Genomic DNA, 18,313 nt, shown 5'->3' with positions numbered 1-18,313 from the left:
TCCTGGGCGCTTGACCGGTTGGATGGGGGGCTGGCCTCTGAGGGATGGCTCCCGCAGCCTCTTAAGGGAATGGTCCAGCATGCTTGACCGGTTGGATGGGGGGCTGGCCTCTGAGGGATGGCTCCCGCAGCCTCTTAAGGGAATGGTCCAGCAGGCTTGACCGGTTGGATGGGGGGCTGGCCTCAGATGGCTCCCGCGGCCTCTAGTCTAAAGGAAGGGTCCTGGGCGCTTGACCGGTTGGATGGGGGGCTGGCCTCTGAGGGATTCGTCTCCCGCAGCGCCCAGATGGCAGCCTGGGGAGGGGTCCTCCCCCTCCTTGCCGCTCGGCCCCGCCCCTCGGGGTCCCTTTGCCCCTCCCTCCCTCCCTCCCTCCCAGCCTCCGCATCCTGGGCGGCCCCCTCCCCCTTTATTTCCCCCCCCCCTCTCGCGCGCGCGCCTCTCCCGGGGGCTGCCGGGAAAGCAGCAGCGGCAGCAGCGGCGGCGCCGGCAAGATGGCCCCGCCGCCCGTCCGCGGCTCCTCTGTTGCGCCTCTGGTGCCGCCGTTCGTGGCGCTCCGGGTGCCGCCGCCGCCCGCCCGCTCCGAGCCGCCGCGGCGCCTGCGGGACTGCTAAAGAGGCGGAGCCCAGGAAGCCCCCGAGCCGGCCATGCTGCTCTCCGAGAGCAAGGGAGGGTGAGACCGGGGCCCGGCCGGCCTGGCCACCTCCGCAGCCCCCTCCCCGATGGCGGCTCTTCCCTCCCTCCCTCTCGCCCCCCTCCCTCCGCTCCTCTCCTCCTCTCCTGCGCCATTCTCGCCTCTTCCTCCTCCTCCCGCCGCCGCCTCCTCCATTCATTCCCCGATTCATTCACTCCCTCCCCGCGGCCCCTCCCCTCTCCTCTTTTCTCTGCCTCGCGCCTCCTGGACCCCCCCCCCCGCCTTTCTCCTCTTCCTCTCCTCCTGCCCTCCATTTTCTCTCTTTCCTCCAGCCGGCCCCCTCCCCAGCTCGTCGGCCCTTCCCTTTGACAGGGCGCCCCCCCCCACGCTTTCCCTTTCTTCCCCAGGAGCTCCCACTTTCACTGCGTTTTTCCCCCCTGCTTGGCTGGCTGTTCCCCCTCCCCTCCTTCTCTCTGACCCCCCACCCCAAAGACTCAGGGTCCTCTCCCTGTTTTCCAGCTGCTTCCTCTGCTGGATTCTCCTCCCCCCCCCACCCCAAATCACCCATCCTTCTCCCCTCCCCCGTTTTCCACCGCCTGGCCTTCTTTTTTTCTGCAGAGATTTTTTTTTCTCTCCTCCCTCCCTGGTTTCTCCCCCCCCTCTCCATCCTGCACGTGTCTGCCTTTCCCTGCTCTTCTTCTTCTTCTTCCCTCTTTCTGCCCCTCTGGCTGCTGTTTTTCTGCTCCTGGTCCTCCACGTTCGGGTGCCACCCCCCCCCCAAAGCCACATTGGGGCCCTAGGACGAGGTGGCCCAGGGACTGGTGGCGGGGTAGAGTGGGAGGGGGGGGGGTGTCTCTGAGATGGGAAGTCAGTGGTGTAATTGACCCGGGGATGGAATATGCGACATGAAAGGAGGTGTTCAGGTGGGTGGTTTGGGGAAGGGAACTGACCATTTGGGGGGAGTTCCCTTCTGGGGCCTTCCCCTTCTTTGGGTTGGGGTTCCATTCCCCCTTCGGCCGGTGAAAGAAAGGCCCCTTCTCTCGTGCTTGGGGGGGGGGGGCTCTCTGGAGTTGGTGAAATCTCTTGGGGGGAAACCTACTCCAAGGATGCTCGGGGATGGAGAAGTCACCTTTAGATGGGCCGCAATGGAGGAGGAGGAGGAGGCAAGGCCGCAGCGCGTCTCCGAGAAGGAAGGGGAAATGAATGGAAGAGGGCGCTGCTGTGGGGCAGAGGTCTCCCGGGACCCCTTTTTGTACAGGCTGCTGGCCCTCCTGGCTTGGTCTCCGATAAAAGCCAGGTGCCCCTTGTCCCCTGGTGACCCCCCAGCCACCACCCTCCACCCAACCAGTGATCGCCTCTCCCCTCTTTCTCCACGCAGCGAGGAGAAGCAGACGGTGCCGATGGAGCTGTCGGAGCCCCACCCGGAGAACGAGGCCTTGGAGCCCGGTGGCCCCGAGGACCAGCCCTCCGCAGACCCCGCGGGCCCCGAAGCGGGCCCTGAAGACGAGGAGAAGAAAGAGGTAGTGTGTTGGAGGGCGCCCCTCGGCATAGAGGCAGGGGGCCCTAGGGGACCTCCATACGAGCGGCTTATTTGGGGCAGGTGAAAGGCCATTCAGCACCACCCTGGGGGGGGATTGCGATGGGGGGGATGAGAGGAAAGGCCCGGAGGTGGGGCAGAATGCTTGGTGAGATCTATGCGCCCCAGCAAAATCTTTGCACTGGGGACTTTTGTCCCCTGGTGCGACACCCCATCTGAGTTCTCCGCTTCCCCTTGCAAGGAGACCTTGAGGGGAGTGTGGGTGCGCCACACTTTACCTTTTGTTCAGAGTGTGCGGTTCTGCTTCCCGAGAGTTTCCACTTGGGTGTGCTTGGGGAAAATCTATTTCCCCCCCCCCTTAATTTTTACATAATAAACCGCTATAATTTTCTGTGCATGAAAATCTGTGGGGCCTGTCAGGCTGAGGAGGAGAAGAAATGAGAAATAAGCCTTCAGTGCTGTGTTTTTTTTTAACCTTAGTCACTTTTAAGACGTGTGGACTTTTAACTCCCAGAATTCCCCAGCCAGCAAGTTGGAATCCATCCATCTTAAAGCAGGCTTGGCTGGAGAATTCTGGGAGCTGAAGTCCACACATCTCAAAAGTGGCCAAAGTTGACAAACGCTGCACCCAGTGGCTAGCAGAGAGAAAAGATTGCTTCTTGCCTTGTAAATTTTTTCTTGACTGGTCAATACCTGCATTAATATTCTCATTTAGTGCCAAATTGTACCGAAAAAAAGAGAAAATTCAGAAGCCTGTCTTAATGGACATGGGATCCAGAATCCCAGCGGGTTTGGTATTTTGAATTTTGTCCAGTCTGGAGGCAGAACCTGCATTCTGAGCCTGGTGCTTCTCACATTCGCCGCTGCCTTAAGCCAAGGCTGGTCGAGTTTTTCAAAGCAGTGAATACCCTCCCCGAGCCCAGCCCAGCACCTTAACCAGGATTCCTGCTCATCTCATTTTGTTATGCTTAATTTTTTTATTATTATTATTTGTGGTGATGGTTGTTTACTAAACTAGATCCATTGCAAAGATTTGGTTCACCCTTCGGCCATTTCTGAGATTTTATCTTATTTTTCCCCACCTGTGAGCCAGTGTAAACAATTGGCCTCTTCCCCCCCCCCCCCGTGTTGTATAAAGAGGGGGTGGGTGGGTTGTGATAGGAGGGTCCTGGGATGTCTGGGGGGGGGGAAAATACATTTGTGCGCCTGCACGTACATAATTACACTCACAACTCAGATCCTGGCTTTTCTGTGCTGCTGAGGAAGAGGGGTGGGTGGGGACAGGCCTTGCTTCTCCCCTCACCCCTAAAGATAGCCTCCCCGCACAACCAACCCCTCCCCCCGTTGACATTCTCCTCTGGACTCGTTTGTTCTGATCCCCGTTTTAAAGAGGCATCCAATCTTCTGGGAGTGCGAAAGAGAGAGTGAGAGAGAGAGAGAGAACCGGAGAGAGAGAGCGTGAACACGTATGAGCAGGCCGCACCCAGGTGTCCATGGAGGTGTACGAGAAAAAAAACAAAAAGAGAGATTTTGGAGATGGTCTTCGGGGCCACCCAAAGTAGGCCCCCCTCCTGGAACTGTCTTCTCCGTTTGGTGGAAAGTCCTCTACTTCCGTAGCCGCCCAGCTCGCCGCAGAGAGACACCGTACCCTTCGGAGCCCCGCCTGCTCTGGGAGGTGGCGTCTTCCTCCGTGGGCCCGAAAGCTTGACGGCCCACCTCAACTTGTGCTCTGCTGGTTCCTAGTTAATCACCACCACCCTTGCAAGCCGCAACTGCCGTTGTTGGAAAATTACCTGGTCAAAACTCTGCTGGCCTTCCGGATGAGGCGTCAAAAAAAGGACGTCTCAGCACGTCGACCTGTCCTGCGACCTCCCTGGGAGTTGGACGCTCCGCCTCCTTTGAGGTCTCCGTTGGCACGAGACGTTCGAGGTGGAATTCCGGTGACCTTTTCTGCCCGTGAAGAGCGGAGACTCTCCCTGTTCTCGTCCCCGTTCCCGTCGCCGCTACGATCCTGTTGGCTTCCCTGATTTGGGGACGTATTTGGCGCCGGAGTGACTTTTACCATCCGCCAAAGGAAAAGGGGGGGAGGGAGTCCTCGGTTTGCTGATCTCCAAATTCCAGGAACCAGATCGACTCCAGGCCAACGTCATCCGCCGACGCGGAGGAGCCCGGAACGCTGGAATTTGGGAGGGGAGAGCTCCTCCGAGGACACGCCGAGGTCTTCCGCCTGCCTCTCGAAAAATCTCCGCAATGTCTCTCGCGCAAGTCCTGCTTTGCTCCGCCAGCGCCCGAAGGACCTTTTTTGTGGCCTTTCCGCTTGGCGCCGAGGGTCGCCTGAAAAGGACATGATGCAGGTAGCGTTCCACGGACCCAGGAGGCTCTTCCCCCATCGGCGGCACCCGTGCGGTGTGGTGTCTCTTCGGAAAAAAAAAAAGGACTTCTGTTGCAATTTAACCTGTTTTCATCCGTTGTCGGGGAGTCCGCCCCGTTGTGATTGTTGGCTGTCCACCGCAAGAGTCCCTGCCAACAACGGGACAGTGCCGCACACCGCTGTCCCGGCCGACGGTCCGTCTCTTGCCTGCCGAGAACTGATGCCTTGACCCTCGTGCCCCCCCCTCCTATTTCCGTCCTTGAGGGGGGGGCGACTTCTGTCTCGCCCTCTCTCTTCCGGGACACTTGACTCCGACCACCAACCAATCAAGCGCTAGGTTCCTACCTACCAGCCAGCCAACCAATCAGCACCTCTCTTGTTCACCCAGTCCAACCAAGCCACGCACCTTTCAGGCCAGGGAGGGCTCGTTCCGATTGGACCAGCCGTTGCCTAGATACAGCGCACACACTGAGGTGTGATTGGCTGAACAGAAGACCCTGCCCCAGGTGTGAGAGGGTACCTGGAGCGCTTGTCCTAATTTGTTATTTTTTTAAAAAAAAAATAATATTTTTTTTGCTTGTTTTCTTTTTTTTTAATGTTCTTAATTTAAATGGAAAAAAAGAGAGAGAGAAAGAGAGAATTGGAAGTGCTGGGGGCGGCGGGGTGGGCGGATCCCGTTTCGGTTTAAAATGGAGGGGTCCCCCTCAGCTTTTCTTAAATGGGGGGGGTCTTTGGGAATTAGTTTAAGAGGTGTGACAGCCTGGTTTGGTTCCCCCTCCCCAAATCCTTGCTCAAACTGACCCCTGTGTTGACAGTGGGATGGCACCTGGTTTCCACCAACTGGCCCTTGTCGTTTCCAGGGGCACCTGCTCTTCGGCCATAAAGTGGAGAATCATGGAAGGGACCTTGGAGGTCATCTAGTCCAACCCGCCCCCTGCTGGGGGGAGAGTGAGGCCGTCCTAAATATGGGGGGGTCAAAAAAGGGGGGGGGAGATCCACAAAGCAAGGAACAAACAAAATACATTTTGCAGAAATGGCAGGCACGTAGACCTCAATGGATGCTGTCTAGAGATGGGAAGGCCTGGGGGGGGGAATCAGGAAAAATGGGGGGGTCGAAACGTAGGTTTTTTTTCCCCCTCGTTTTTTTTTCCTTCTCAAAACTGTTTTGGGGAAAAAAACTTATTTTTTCCCAATTTTTCCAGTCCGCCCTGCCCCCCCCGGGTCTTCCCATCTCTAGCTGGGACCCCATGTTGGTGCGCACGACCGCGGGATCACAGGAGACACAGCCGTGAAAATCTTCTCGGACAACGATCTTGACATGAACGTTGCCAGAGTTTAGCCTGGGTGGTTGCTTCCTTGCAGACGTTTCAGGACAAACTAGGTAACGTGACCAGTGCAAGCAGTCCTCGTCTTAACAACAGTTCGTTTAATGATCCTTGAAAGTTACGACGGCCCTGAAAAAAAGGGGACTTGGGAGCGTTTTTCACGCTTGAGACCCCATGATCGCGTGGTCCCGTTTTTGTGACCTCCCGACAGGCAAAGTCGACGGGGCAAGCCAGATTTCACTTAGCAACCCGGTTACTCAGTTAACCGCTGCAGCGATTCCCTTAACAACGGTGGCAAGGGAGGTGGTAAAACGGGGCAAAACCTCGCTTAGCAAATGTCTCGCTTAACAACAGAAACGTGAGGCTTAATTGCAGTCGTAAGTCAAGGACTACCTGTACCGCCAAGAAATCAGCCAAGCTCGGAGAGCACCAAGGACCCCGCAGGTCAAACCTGAGCTACAAAGATTCTCCCTTGTTAGAATTTGGCCCGTTTTGCAAAATGCTTCCGTTGATACCAAAAGAAAAAAAAGGAAAGAAAAAAAACAATCCCAGAATGCCAGTTGGGTTTTCCCCTCAGCATTGCTGGCTGAGGAATTCTGGGAGTTGAAGTCCACAAGTCATCAAAGGGCCAAGTTTGAAGACCCCTGCTTGTGGACTTCAACTCCCAGAATTCTTCAGCCAGGCATGCTGGGTGAGGAATTCTGGGAGTTGAAGTCCACAAGTCATCAAAGGGCCAAGTTTGAAGGCCCCTGCTTGTGGACTTCAACTCCCAGAATTCCTCAGCCAGGCATGCTGGGTGAGGAATTCTGGGAGTTGAAGTCCACAAGTCATCAAAGGGCCAAGTTTGAAGGCCCCTGCTTGTGGTCTTCAACTCCCAGAATTCCTCAGCCAGGCATGCTGGGTGAGGAATTCTGGGAGTTGAAGTCCACAAGTCATCAAAGGGCCAAGTTTGAAGACCCCTGCTTGTGGACTTCAACTCCCAGAATTCCTCAGCCAGGCATGCTGGCTGAGGAATTCTGGGAGTTGAAGTCCACAAGTCATCAAAGGGCCAAGTTTGAAGACCCCTGCTTGTGGACTTCAACTCCCAGAATTCCTCAGCCAGGCATGCTGGCTGAGGAATTCTGGGAGTTGAAGTCCACAAGTCATCAAAGGGCCAAGTTTGAAGACCCCTGCTTGTGGACTTCAACTCCCAGAATTCCTCAGCCAGGCACGCTGGCTGAGGAATTCTGGGAGTTGAAGTCCACAAGTTATAAAAGGGCCAAGTTTAAAGACCCCTGACCTAAATAAATGTTGCAACTGGGTGGGAATCTTTTAAAAGTCCTGATGGGATTGAAACTTTTTTTTAAAAAGTATGCCCGTTGTCTTGAACTAACCCCCAAGGGTTAAAGTGGCTAAAATCCACAACCGCTTCTGTAATTGTTCTCCGATCTTGTATTTTTATTTTTTATTTGATTTTTTTCCCCTCTGACAATGAGCTGACGGCCGGCTCTTAATGAACTTGGCAAGCCCGTCCAATCAAAACGGCTTGCTATATGCCTGCTTTTTTGTCTGCGTCGACTTTTAATAAGTCCCATCGGCTGGACACTGGGGACATTAAAATAATCGGAAGTCATCGTTCGATTGGTCGGTTCAAAGCAGATAAGCCTAATCAAAGAGGTTTAATGTTTGGTTTTGCTTTTTTTTTTAAAAAAAAAAAAATCCAGCCGGCGGGCAAAAAATATTTCGATTTTTTTAAAAAGAAACGATAAGACGTCGCTTAAAGAATTGCTAGCGGTGGGTTCCCCCTACGTTTGTGTTTGGCTTTCAGTTCCCCTCATTCCCAGTCAGCCTAGGAAAGGGCAGGCTGGCTGGGGCTAATGGGACTTGGAGTCCGATGCAGCCGAGAGCCAAGGGTTTGAACCTCCGTCGATTTCAGCCTTTTTGCTATTCCTGCGGCTTCCTTATTTTTCATTAAAATCTTGTTTCCATAGTACAGAAATAAAGAAACACTGAGGAGAAGCTGTTAAAAGCAGAACAGTGAGGAAAAGCAGGGAAAAATTAAATCGTGGAATCCCTTTCCACCCCCCCCCCCAACCTTTCTAGAGCAAATGTATGAAAGCAATAGTTTGCCTGTTCAAATATTGTTAAAATCATGAAAGTCAGCGGGATCCAAGCGGAACTGGTAATTGTATTTGGCGCCACAGCTAAGAAAATCGTGGGTGGTTTTTCTCATTGGTCTGCTCACCTAGCCGAGATGTGGACTTCATTAGATAAATGAAAAAGGGTCATATTTCCTCAATAACGCTTCCGATCCCTGGAATAGTTTTAGCTCCGGAAACATTTGTCCCCGTAAAAGAAAGTATTTGTAAGCTCAAGAGTTGAACTGGGAGGTCCCAAACCTCATTCCTTTCGAGCACTGATGCCGTTGCCTAGGTTGATAACGAAACGTCTGCCAGGAAAATAACCCAACTCAGAGGACAAACCACCCCCCCCAGTCCTCTTTTCAATTTCTCACACTCTTGAGGACTAGAAACCCTTTGAGAACATTTCTCTGTCCTCCTCCCCCCCCCCACAGTCCTCTTTTTGATTTCTCGTCCTCTCGAGGACTAGAAACCCTTTGAGAACATTTCTCGATTTGGCCTCCCGAGCGGCCGAGTGGAGAGTGTTCTCAAAGGGTTTCTAGTCCTCATGAGGGCCGCTTCCGGTGATTCTACTCCAGGTGTGGGCAAAGAAACTTAATAGCCAAATTTTTGCGCAAAGTTAGGGAGGCAGGATTCTACCCTCTCCACTTCATTGCCGAGGCAGCGGGGGACCCCTTTGCCCGTCCCCACCCCCTTCATCTGGGCCCCTCCATTATTTACGCCCTCTCTTCCCCCACCCACCCCCTTGATGTCCCCTAGATGCGACGGCCACTTTCCAAAACCTCGATACTGACTTGACTCCCCCCTCTATGCGGGGTTTTCTTTCTTTGTCTGTCTTTCTACCCCTCTCTCTCTTTCTCTCTCTCTCTCTTTCTCTTTCTCTCTGCCCTTCCTTCCTTCCTTCCCTTTCTCCACAGGGTTCGGCTCAGCCCAAGGCCTTCAAGAGGAAAATCTCCGTCGTCTGTAAGTAAAGGGGAGGGGGGCATGTTCTCCACCCATTGAGCTCAACTGTCTCCTGACCACTTGAATGGGACACCTGAGGAGGCTGGAGGTCCCACCACCTGGGCCTTTTTAAGGCAGGGGTCTCCAATCTCGGCCCCTTTAAGACTTGTGGACTTCAGCTCCCAGAGTTCCTCAGCCAGCAATGCTGGCTGAGGAATTCTGGGAGCTGAAGTCCACAAAAGTCGCCAAGGTTGGAGAGCCCTGCTGGAAGGGCTGGCTGAGGAATTGGGACTGAAGTCCATACGTCTTAAAAGTCGCCAAGATTGGAGACGGGCTGAGGAATTGTGGGAGTTGAAGCCCACAAGTCTTTTTTTTTTATTGAAAAGTTTTAGAATACATTTTTTAAAAAGACAAAACCCCTCCCAACCCCCTCCCCTCTCCCCAACCCTCCCCAACACCTCCCTCCCCTCCCCTTCCCCCCTCCCCGACTTCCCAGAGCTTAATACAGGGTATAAATATACAAACAATCATAGTCTACCTTATGCAAACAACAATAGAATACTAAATCTATCGCACTTTAACTTATAAACTAACTACAAGCAATTTAAATATCACATCAATACTTATTCAAATGCTAAATGAAACTTTTTAGTCCCTTATAAGCCCACAAGTCTTAAACTGGCCAAGGTTGGAGACGGGCTGAGGAATTCTGGGAGTTGAAGTTCTGTAAGTCTTAAACCGGCCCAAGGTTGGAGACGGGCTGAGGAATTGTGGGAGTTGAAGCCCACAAGTCTTAAACTGGTAATGGTTGGAGACGGGCTAAGGAATTCTGGGAGCTGAAGTTCTACAAGTCTTAAAGTGGCCATGGTTGGAGACCCCTGCTTTAAGGGCTGGGAAAGCGAAGGTCCTGTGCTTGGATGGAGGGGGAGGGACGTTCCCTTGCCTCCCCCAAAGAGACAAGGTCCCTCTGGAGCAGCATGCAAAGGATTGTAAGCCTTGAAAATTGTGTTTTAATTTTTACTCCCACTCTCAAGGCTGGCTAATCTGAAAAGCCAGAGATTGCAGGTCTGGGCGAAGGGGACCTGTTTTGCTTCCATCTGGGGCAGGGGGGGGGGGCTGCCCCATCTGGGCCTTGGCTTTGCGGAGGGAGGCTCACGTCACCACGTCCCTGGAGGCCAACGTGGTTAAAAGAGACCCTTACATACAGTTACAGTTAAATACACTGCAGGCAGTCCTTGACGTACGGCCACAATTGAGCCAAACACGTCGGTTGTTACGCGAGGACCTTTGGTAAGTGAATTTGGGCCCATTTTACGACATTTTCTTGCCAAAGAGAATCGCCCCAGTGGTTTAAGTTAGTAACCCAGTTATTAAATGAATCCGGCTTTCCCCTCTCTCCCCCCCCTCCTTTGACTTTGCTTGTCAGAAGGTGGCAAAAGGGGATCACATCACCCTGGGGTACTGCGGCCGTCGTAAATCTGAACCAGTTGCCGAGGATCTGAATTTTGATCAGGTGACCCGTCGGGATGCTGCAAAAGTGGCAGTTGAAAAAAATGGATCATGAGTTTCCCCCCCCCTTTTTTTTTTTAGTGCTGTGGTAACTTTGAACCATCACTGAATGAACTGCTGTAAGCATACATTAAATACACTTTATAAACTAAATACATTTAATACCCTGACATGCAGGTAGTCCTCACTTAACGACCAGTCGTTTAGTGACACAGTGAAGTTACAGCTGACCCTCTCAGAAGGTAGACACACTTGTTAAGATTTTTACCCCACCTTTATTCCTTTATAAGTAACTCGAGATGGCAAACCTACCTAATGCTCTTTCCTCTTCCTGTTTTCTCACAACAACAGCCCTGTGAGGTGGGTCAAGCTGGGAAAGAGCGGCTGGGGCAAAATCACCTCTTGGCTTTCATGCCTAAAGCAGAACTAGAACTCACCGTCTCCTGGTGATTGGCCCAGTCACCCAGCCAGCTTTTGTGCCTAAGGTGGGACTAGAACTCGTCGTCTCCTGGTGATTGGCCTAGCCGGCTTTCATACCTAAGTGGGACTAGAACTCGCTGTTTCCCAGTTTCAGAGTCAGCACCTTAACCACTAGTACAAACTAGCTCTTGTGAGAACTGCAAACACCTTCCTGGACAATCCCATGGTTGTATTTTGGGTTCTTAGCGACCAGTTCACGTTTATGCCTGTTTGTAGCGTCCAACAGTCACATGACCTGCTTTGGGCTGGTTTCCGCCGCCCCCCCCCAAAAAAAAAATCCCCATGGCGTATAATGGATTCGTCTTAACAACCACTGCAGGAAAAAAAATGGTGGTACCATCGGACACAATCACATAGGGACTTCCTTAACCACAACTTAACGATTGTGATTCTGGGCTCCATTGCGGCTGTAATTCGAGGACTGCATTTGGTGGGATTGGGTGGGTGTTTTTTTAAAAAAAAAAAGATTTTATGCTCCTGTGGCTTGGTTAAAACACAGTTTTTATTTCTCAGTGGCAACAAGCTTGACACCCAAGTGGTTCGGCCAGCTTACTATATGCAGCATTGGAGTAACAGAAACTTAGTTTGTTTAATCCTTGTAATGAAGGCAGCTGTGATTTTACCAAGAGAGGAAATGATTAGGGGTAGGCAACCTTGGCTCTTTTATGACTTGTGGACTTCAACTCCCAGAATTCCTGAGCCAGCACAGCACAGCGGGCTCAGGAATTCTAGGAGTTGAAGTCCACGAGTCATAAAAGAGCCAAGGTTGCCTACCCCTGGAGTAAGATCAATGTTTCTCAGCCTCGGCCCCTTTAAGACAGGTGGACTTCAACTCCCAGAATTCCCCAGCCAACATGGCTGGCTGGGGAATTCTGGGAGTTGAAGTCCACTCCTCTTAAAAGGGGCTGAGGTTGAGAATTACCTGGCTTAGATTCTTTTCTAGCCCAGTCCTCAACTTACAACCATTTGTTCAGTGACTGCCTGAAGTTGCAACTGCATTGAAAACAAGCGACTGAGGACCATTTTCCTGACTTAAGACCCTTTTTCACGCAGCCGTTGCAACAATCCTGTGGTCACCTGATCAACATTTGGACACTTGGCAACCGACTCAGATTTATGACGGCGTTGCCATGTCCCCTTGGGTCACGCGACACCCTCCCCTTTTGCGACCTTTCCAACAAGCAAAGTCATTGGGGAATGCCAGATTCGCTTAACAGCTGTGGCAAAAAAGATCGTAAAATGGGGCAAAAGCTCACTTAATAGCCGTCTCGCTGAGCAACAGTAATTTGGGCCTTTCTTGTGGTCGTGAGTCGAGGACTGCCTGCGTTGGCATACCGTGCAAGAGACGGACTGGAGCTTAAGGAAAGAGGATGGAAGTAAAACTGACTCGCTCAGACGAGCCACCTCAAGACGGCAAAGCCGACTCAACTGAGTCCCGGGGAAACTCTTTAGCTTTAAACTCCCGCAGAATGTTTTTTTTTCAAGGGCAACTAGATTTTTTCTTGGAAGACCTTTCGCTTCTCATCCAGGAAGCTTCTTCATGTTCGGACTGGACGGTGGGGAACGGCAGGATTTATACTCCTTTGCAGTCATCTGGTCATTTGCATTCTTTTAGAGGATTGTGGAGGCCACCTGGAGGTTTTATCTGTCTCCTCAGGGTCACCTGAGTGCTGCGAACGGGCGTGGAGCCTCCTTGAAACTGCTGAAAGGACCGTGTGGTAGACTGGAGATAGTTGGTGTCGTGTCCCTCCCCCTCGGTTGAGAGAGGGCTGTTCCAATTTCGATATTCGAAACCTTGGGGAAACAAAACAACCACTTCACAAACTCCTGGCACAACGTAGGAGAACGAACCCATTACGACAAAACTCAATCGTCCACCTGCCTTTAAAAGACCAAGGCCGCCATTTCGAAGACAGCAAAGTCCCCAATTTGGACAGAGAGGCCCGCTGGTTTGAAAGAGGAATCAAAGAGGCCATCTAGGTCTTGGTGGTGCAAGACCTAGAAGAGCAACTAATCATCTTAGTTGCTCTTCTCTGCATTTTTTCCAAAGTCTCAACATCTTTTTCTTTTCTTTTTTGTACAATGTGGTGGCCTTGGTGGAGCAGAGGGCTAATGCCTCCTTAAGTAACACCAGCTGCCTGCAATTAGTGCAGGTTCGAGTCCCACCAGGCTCAAGGTTGACTCAGCCTTCCATCCTTCCGAGGTAGGTAAAATGAGGACCCAGGTTGTTGGGGGCAATAAGCTGACTTTGTAATAATGCCGCTTGGGGTGTGTGTGAAAGCCCTAATAAGCAGGCATATACACAGAATGAAGGCTATTGCTAAGCACATTGATTTGTGCTTTAAATTGTAAGCCGCCCTGAGTCTTCGGAAAAGGGCGGGATATAAATGGGATTTAAAAAAAAATCTAGGTCAAAACTGAACAGCTCTTTCTCAACAGGGGGGAGGGGAGGGAATACGACAACACCGTCTATCTCCAGTCTACAACACACAGTCCTTTCAGCAGTTCCAAGAAGGCTCCACACCCATATGCGCCGCTCAGCGGACCCTGAGGACACAGATGAACTTCCCAAGTGGCCTCAGCAATCCTCTAAAAGAACACTAACGACCAGATGACTGCAAAGGAGTACAAATCCTCCCATCCTCCACCATCCAGTCAAGAGCTGAAGAAGCTTCCGTGGAGAGAGGGGTGGCTCAGTTTTTGACACAGGTGGCCTCTTGGGGACCCCTCTCTTCAGGTTTTAACACCTTCCCTCCCTCCCTCCCTAGCAGCCTCCTCCGTGGCCAAGGGGGCCGTCGCCACAAACAGCGACACTGAAGGAAGCCAGCCGGCGGGCCGCAAGCGGCGCTGGGGAGCCAGCACCGCCACGACCCAGAAGAAACCTTCCATCAGCATCACCACCGAATCCCTGAAGGTAACCAGGAGAGAGAGAAAGGTTGGTTCGGGGACAGCCAAGATCAGATCCTGATGTGCTGTTTTTTTGTTTTGTTTTTTTTCCTCTTCGTCTTCGTCTTCCTCTCCCTCCAGAGCCTGATCCCGGAGATTAAGCCGCCGCCAGGAGGCCAGGAAGCCGTGGTGGAGCTTCATGCCGACGACGCCCGCATCTCCGAAGACGAAGCCGAGCGCCACTTGGAAGAGCCGGCCCACGAGAAAGCTCTCAAGATATGCCGCACGGTCACCCAGGTGGGTGTTTGGTGATGAGGCTGCCGATTGGTTCCTCCTGGAAGGAAAGGGGGGGCTTTTCCGTAAACTCCGGCAAGCCACGAGCCTGCGCGCTCAGCGGCCGATCTCTTCCACTCTGACGTTTCAAGTCTCCCATAGATTTCCAGGGCAGTGGACAGCCAATCTCCCATAAACCGAAACCGTTTAGTAACGTGACACTTAACTTTCCAAAAAAAAAAAAAAGAAAGGACAAGGTGCTAATTGCAGGCTGAGGCAACGCTCGGATTTAAACTAAAAATAAGCCTCAACCTGGCCAAGAATCTAACGTAGCTGTTGGGTTCTGATCCGCAGAGAGGCCCTCCTTTTAACACAGCCATCCACCGGTCCAGATTATTCTCGCAAACCACGTTTGCTTACCGGCTTCAAGCAAAGTTGTCTGGCCAGAGTCAGAAGGGAGAGGGCAGCTAACGTCGCCCCTCTTCTGCGTGGGTAGAGCGAATTCAGCTTGCCAGGAACCCTGGCGGCATTACCTAGGCCAGGGGTAGGCAACCTCGGCTCTTTTATGACTCATGGACTTCAACTCCCAGAATTCCTGAGCCAGCATGAGGGAAACTTTGGCCCCTTCGTGACTCGTGGACTTCAACTCCCAGAATTCCTGAGCCAGCATGAGGGAAACTTTGGCCCCTTCATGACTCGGGGACTTCAACTCCCAGAATTCCTGAGCCAGGATGAGGGAAACTTTGGCCCCTTCATGACTCGTGGACTTCAACTCCCAGAATTCCTGAGCCAGCATGAGGGAAACTTTGGCCCCTTCATGACTCGTGGACTTCAACTCCCAGAATTCCTGAGCCAGCATGAGGGAAACTTTGGCCCCTTCATGACTCGTGGACTTCAACTCCCAGAATTCCTGAGCCAGCATGAGGGAAACTTTGGCCCCTTCATGACTCGTGGACTTCAACTCCCAGAATTCCTGAGCCAGGATGAGGGAAACTTTGGCCCCTTCATGACTTGTGGACTTCAACTCCCAGAATTCCTGAGCCAGCATGAGGGAAACTTTGGCCCCTTCATGACTTGTAAACTTCAACTCCCAGAATTCCTGAGGCGGCCACGCTGAGGGGAAAGGGAGAGGTTTCCAAACTGAGCCAGGCTGGCTCAGGAATTCTGGGAGTTTAATTTAATTTAATTTATTAATATTTCTATACCGCCCTTCTCCCGAAGGACTCAGGGCGGTGTACAGGGCAAGAATAAAACACAGAAATTTACAAAAACTAAAAGATAATTAAATACATGCCCGAGTCCACGAGTCATAAAAGAGCCGAGGTTGCCTACCCCTGGCCTAGGCTGTGGTAACGAAACGTCTGCAAAGTAAGCTCAAGAGAGCACCAAGAACTCCACAGAATATAGGATTAATTCTATGGGTTTGCCATTAAATGAACTGAAAATCTATATAAAGAAGAAAGGGGTCAGTCTGTTCTCCAAAGCGCCCGAAGGCAGGACAAGAAGCAACGGATGGAAACTAACCAAAGAGAGAAGCAACCTGGAATTAAAGAGAAACTTCCTGAAAGTGAGAACAATTCATCAGTGGAACAAACCTGCCTCCAGAAGCGGTGAACGCTCCCATCACTGGGAGTTTTTAAGAAGAGACTGGACAGCCATTTGTCTGAAACGGTGTAGGGTTTCCTGCCTGAGCAGGGGGTTGGACTAGATGACCTCCGAGGTCCCTTCCAACTCTGCTATTCTGTTAAATACCCATTGGAGAAAATGTAATCGTTCTCAAAGTGGAAAGTATATAACAGAGAGAGGAAGCTATTATTGTTGGAATCGATTCATCAGTGTTCATTGTAGGGGATATAATATAAGTTTCGGTCTTTTTATCTTTTTAATTCACTTTTTTTTTAATGTTCTTGTCCGGTTTTCTTTTGACTCTTAATTCCCCCCCCCCTCTTTTCTATTTTAATCTGAATTAACCAAAAAATTTTGAGATTTAAAAGAAAAAAGAAAAAACAACCCAGCTTAGAGGCCTCGAAGGGACCCCCCCCACACCCAGAAACATTTCGATTCCACGTGCTCACGAGGACTAGAAACCCGTTGGAACATGCTCTGTGCAAACATTCGATCGTTCTATCTGCTATCCCTATCTATCTATCCCTATTCTATCTGCTATCCCTCAACCAAAGAGAAGAACAGAAGACGCTTCCTCGTCTCATCTGCAACACGAAGATCTCGGGATGGAGAAAAGCTGGCGGGGGGGGGGTCCCCCCCAAAAAATCGAGTTTAGATCAGCACTGATCATGTTAAAAAAAAAGGTCTTTTTCTCAAGCTCACCTTGGTCCCCGGCTGCTTAGAAACCTCTGTCCCACCCTGCCCCCCCCTTTCCCATCACAGGTGGTCCCCGTCGAAGGGCAAGAGAATGGCCAAGGGGAGGAAGAGGAGGAGGAGGAGGAGGAGGAAGAGGAGAAGGTCCACGAGGAAGAACAGCCGGAGGTGGCGCCTGTTGCCGCGGTAGAGACGGTGGTCCTGCCTCTGCCGGTAGAGCACGAAGTCAAAAAAGGTACCTGGGGTGGGGTGGGCACGGGTTGGGGGTAGATGACTGGCAGAAGAGGCGAAGCGATTGGCTGTACAGGTAAAGAGCGTCACCTGTTGACTTGTCTGCCTTCCTTCGTCCCGCAGTCACGCTGAGCGACACGCTCACCCGGCGGTCCATCAGCCAGCAGCGCTCCGGGGTCTCCATCACCATCGACGACCCTGTCCGCACGGCCCAGGTCCCCTCCCCACCCCGCGGCAAGGTCAGCTGCATCGTTCACATCTGCAACCTGGTGAGTCGTTTGGCCAACCCCAAAGGGCCTGACGGAAATTCTTTTTTTTTTTAATTTCTGCAACGGAGAGAGAGAGAGAGAGTGTGTTAACCGTGGTTTTCAATTGGGGGGGGAAATGCAACGGTAATTCTAGACCGGGCCCGATCCAAACCTGCCAGGGCATTTCTAGAAGCCTGGCAACCCTTTGACAAATCAAGCCATCGGTCGAGGCCTCGATATTAATAAACCTCTGCAGATTGTGATGCGAAGGGCGCCAATCAGCCAGCCCCGGGGTAGGCCACCTTGGGGCTCTTTTATGACTCGTGGACTTCAACTCCCAGAATTCCTGAGCCAGTCTGGCTCAGCTTGGAAACCTCTCCCTTTCTCCTCAGCGTGGCCGGCTCAGGAATTCTGGGAGTTGAAGTCCACGAGTCATAAAGTGGCCTAGGCCAGGGGTAGGCCAGCTTGGCTCTTTTAGGACTCGTGGACTTCAACTCCCAGAATTCCTGAGCCAGCATGAGGGAAACCTGGGCCCCTTCATGACTCGTGGACTTCAACTCCCAGAATTCCTGAGCCAGCCTGGCTCAGCTTGGAAACCTCTCCCTTTCCCCTCAGCGTGGCTGGCTCAGGAATTCTGGGAGTTGAAGTCCACGAGTCATGAAGGGGCCATAGTTCCCCCATGTCGGCTCAGGAATTCTGGGAGTTGAAGTCCCCGCGTCCTAAAAGAGCCAAGGTTGCCTACTCCTGAGCCGACCCCCAAAGAGAAAAGGCCTCCAGCATAGATTTAACTCCAAGGTAAGTTTCAGACCCAAACATCAAGCTAGCAACACCCCGGTCGAGAAACTGCGAAAGAGCCATTAGTAAACAGCCCGATTGAAGAATCCCTAACACCTCCACCCACCCACCCACCCAGATAGGCAATATCAACCGGAATATAAACCGACAGCAAACAGCACTTCTTACTTGTTGTTGTTGTTAGTTGCGAAGTCGCGTCCGACCCATCGCGACCCCACGGACCACGTTCCTCCAAGGCCTTCCTGTCCTCTACCATCTTCTGGAGTCCCTTTAGGCTCACGTCTCCCGCTTCAGTGCCTCCATCCAGCCACCTCGTTCTCTGTCGTCCCCTTCTTCTATTGCCCTCAATCTACAGCACTCTTTTACCAGCACTGATGACGTTCCCTAGTTAGGTCACGAAACGTTTGCAAAAAAAAAAAAAAAACGCAAACTCGAGAGAGCGCCAAGGACCCCACAGTCCCCTCTTCCCTTCTACCACTGATGACGTTCCCTAGTTGGGTCATGAAAGGTCTGCAAGAAATCATGCAAGCTCAGAGAGCACCAGGGACCCCACAGTTCCTCTCTTCTCCCTTCTAACACTGATGACGTTCCCTAGTTGGGTCATGAAACGTCTGCAAGAAAACAAGCCAAGCTCAGAGAGCACCAG

The 18,313-nt window shown here is 52.1% G+C and overlaps 1 protein-coding gene across 3 annotated transcripts in view; it reads left to right on the top strand.

The window, feature by feature from the left end:
- Nucleotides 1–18,313, top strand: part of LOC308676167 (apoptotic chromatin condensation inducer in the nucleus-like) — a 55,159-nt gene that overhangs the window by 28,170 nt on the left and 8,676 nt on the right. For 2 of the 3 annotated variants that reach the window (XM_081341920.1, XM_081341918.1), the window contains 6 exons: nucleotides 2,010–2,151; nucleotides 8,902–8,947; nucleotides 13,684–13,829; nucleotides 13,943–14,098; nucleotides 16,463–16,628; nucleotides 16,748–16,893. In XM_081341920.1, coding sequence (XP_081198046.1) covers nucleotides 2,010–2,151; nucleotides 8,902–8,947; nucleotides 13,684–13,829; nucleotides 13,943–14,098; nucleotides 16,463–16,628; nucleotides 16,748–16,893 — 802 coding nt within the window. The remainder of the gene's footprint in view (nucleotides 1–2,009; nucleotides 2,152–8,901; nucleotides 8,948–13,683; nucleotides 13,830–13,942; nucleotides 14,099–16,462; nucleotides 16,629–16,747; nucleotides 16,894–18,313) is intronic. The other variant, XM_081341919.1, reaches the window with a different exon arrangement.

Source organism: Vipera berus (genome assembly GCF_964194415.1).
Source record: "Vipera berus genome assembly, chromosome: W".
In the NCBI taxonomy this organism is placed as follows: Eukaryota; Metazoa; Chordata; class Lepidosauria; order Squamata; family Viperidae; genus Vipera; species Vipera berus.
This window is presented reverse-complemented; position numbering and strand designations above follow the sequence as displayed.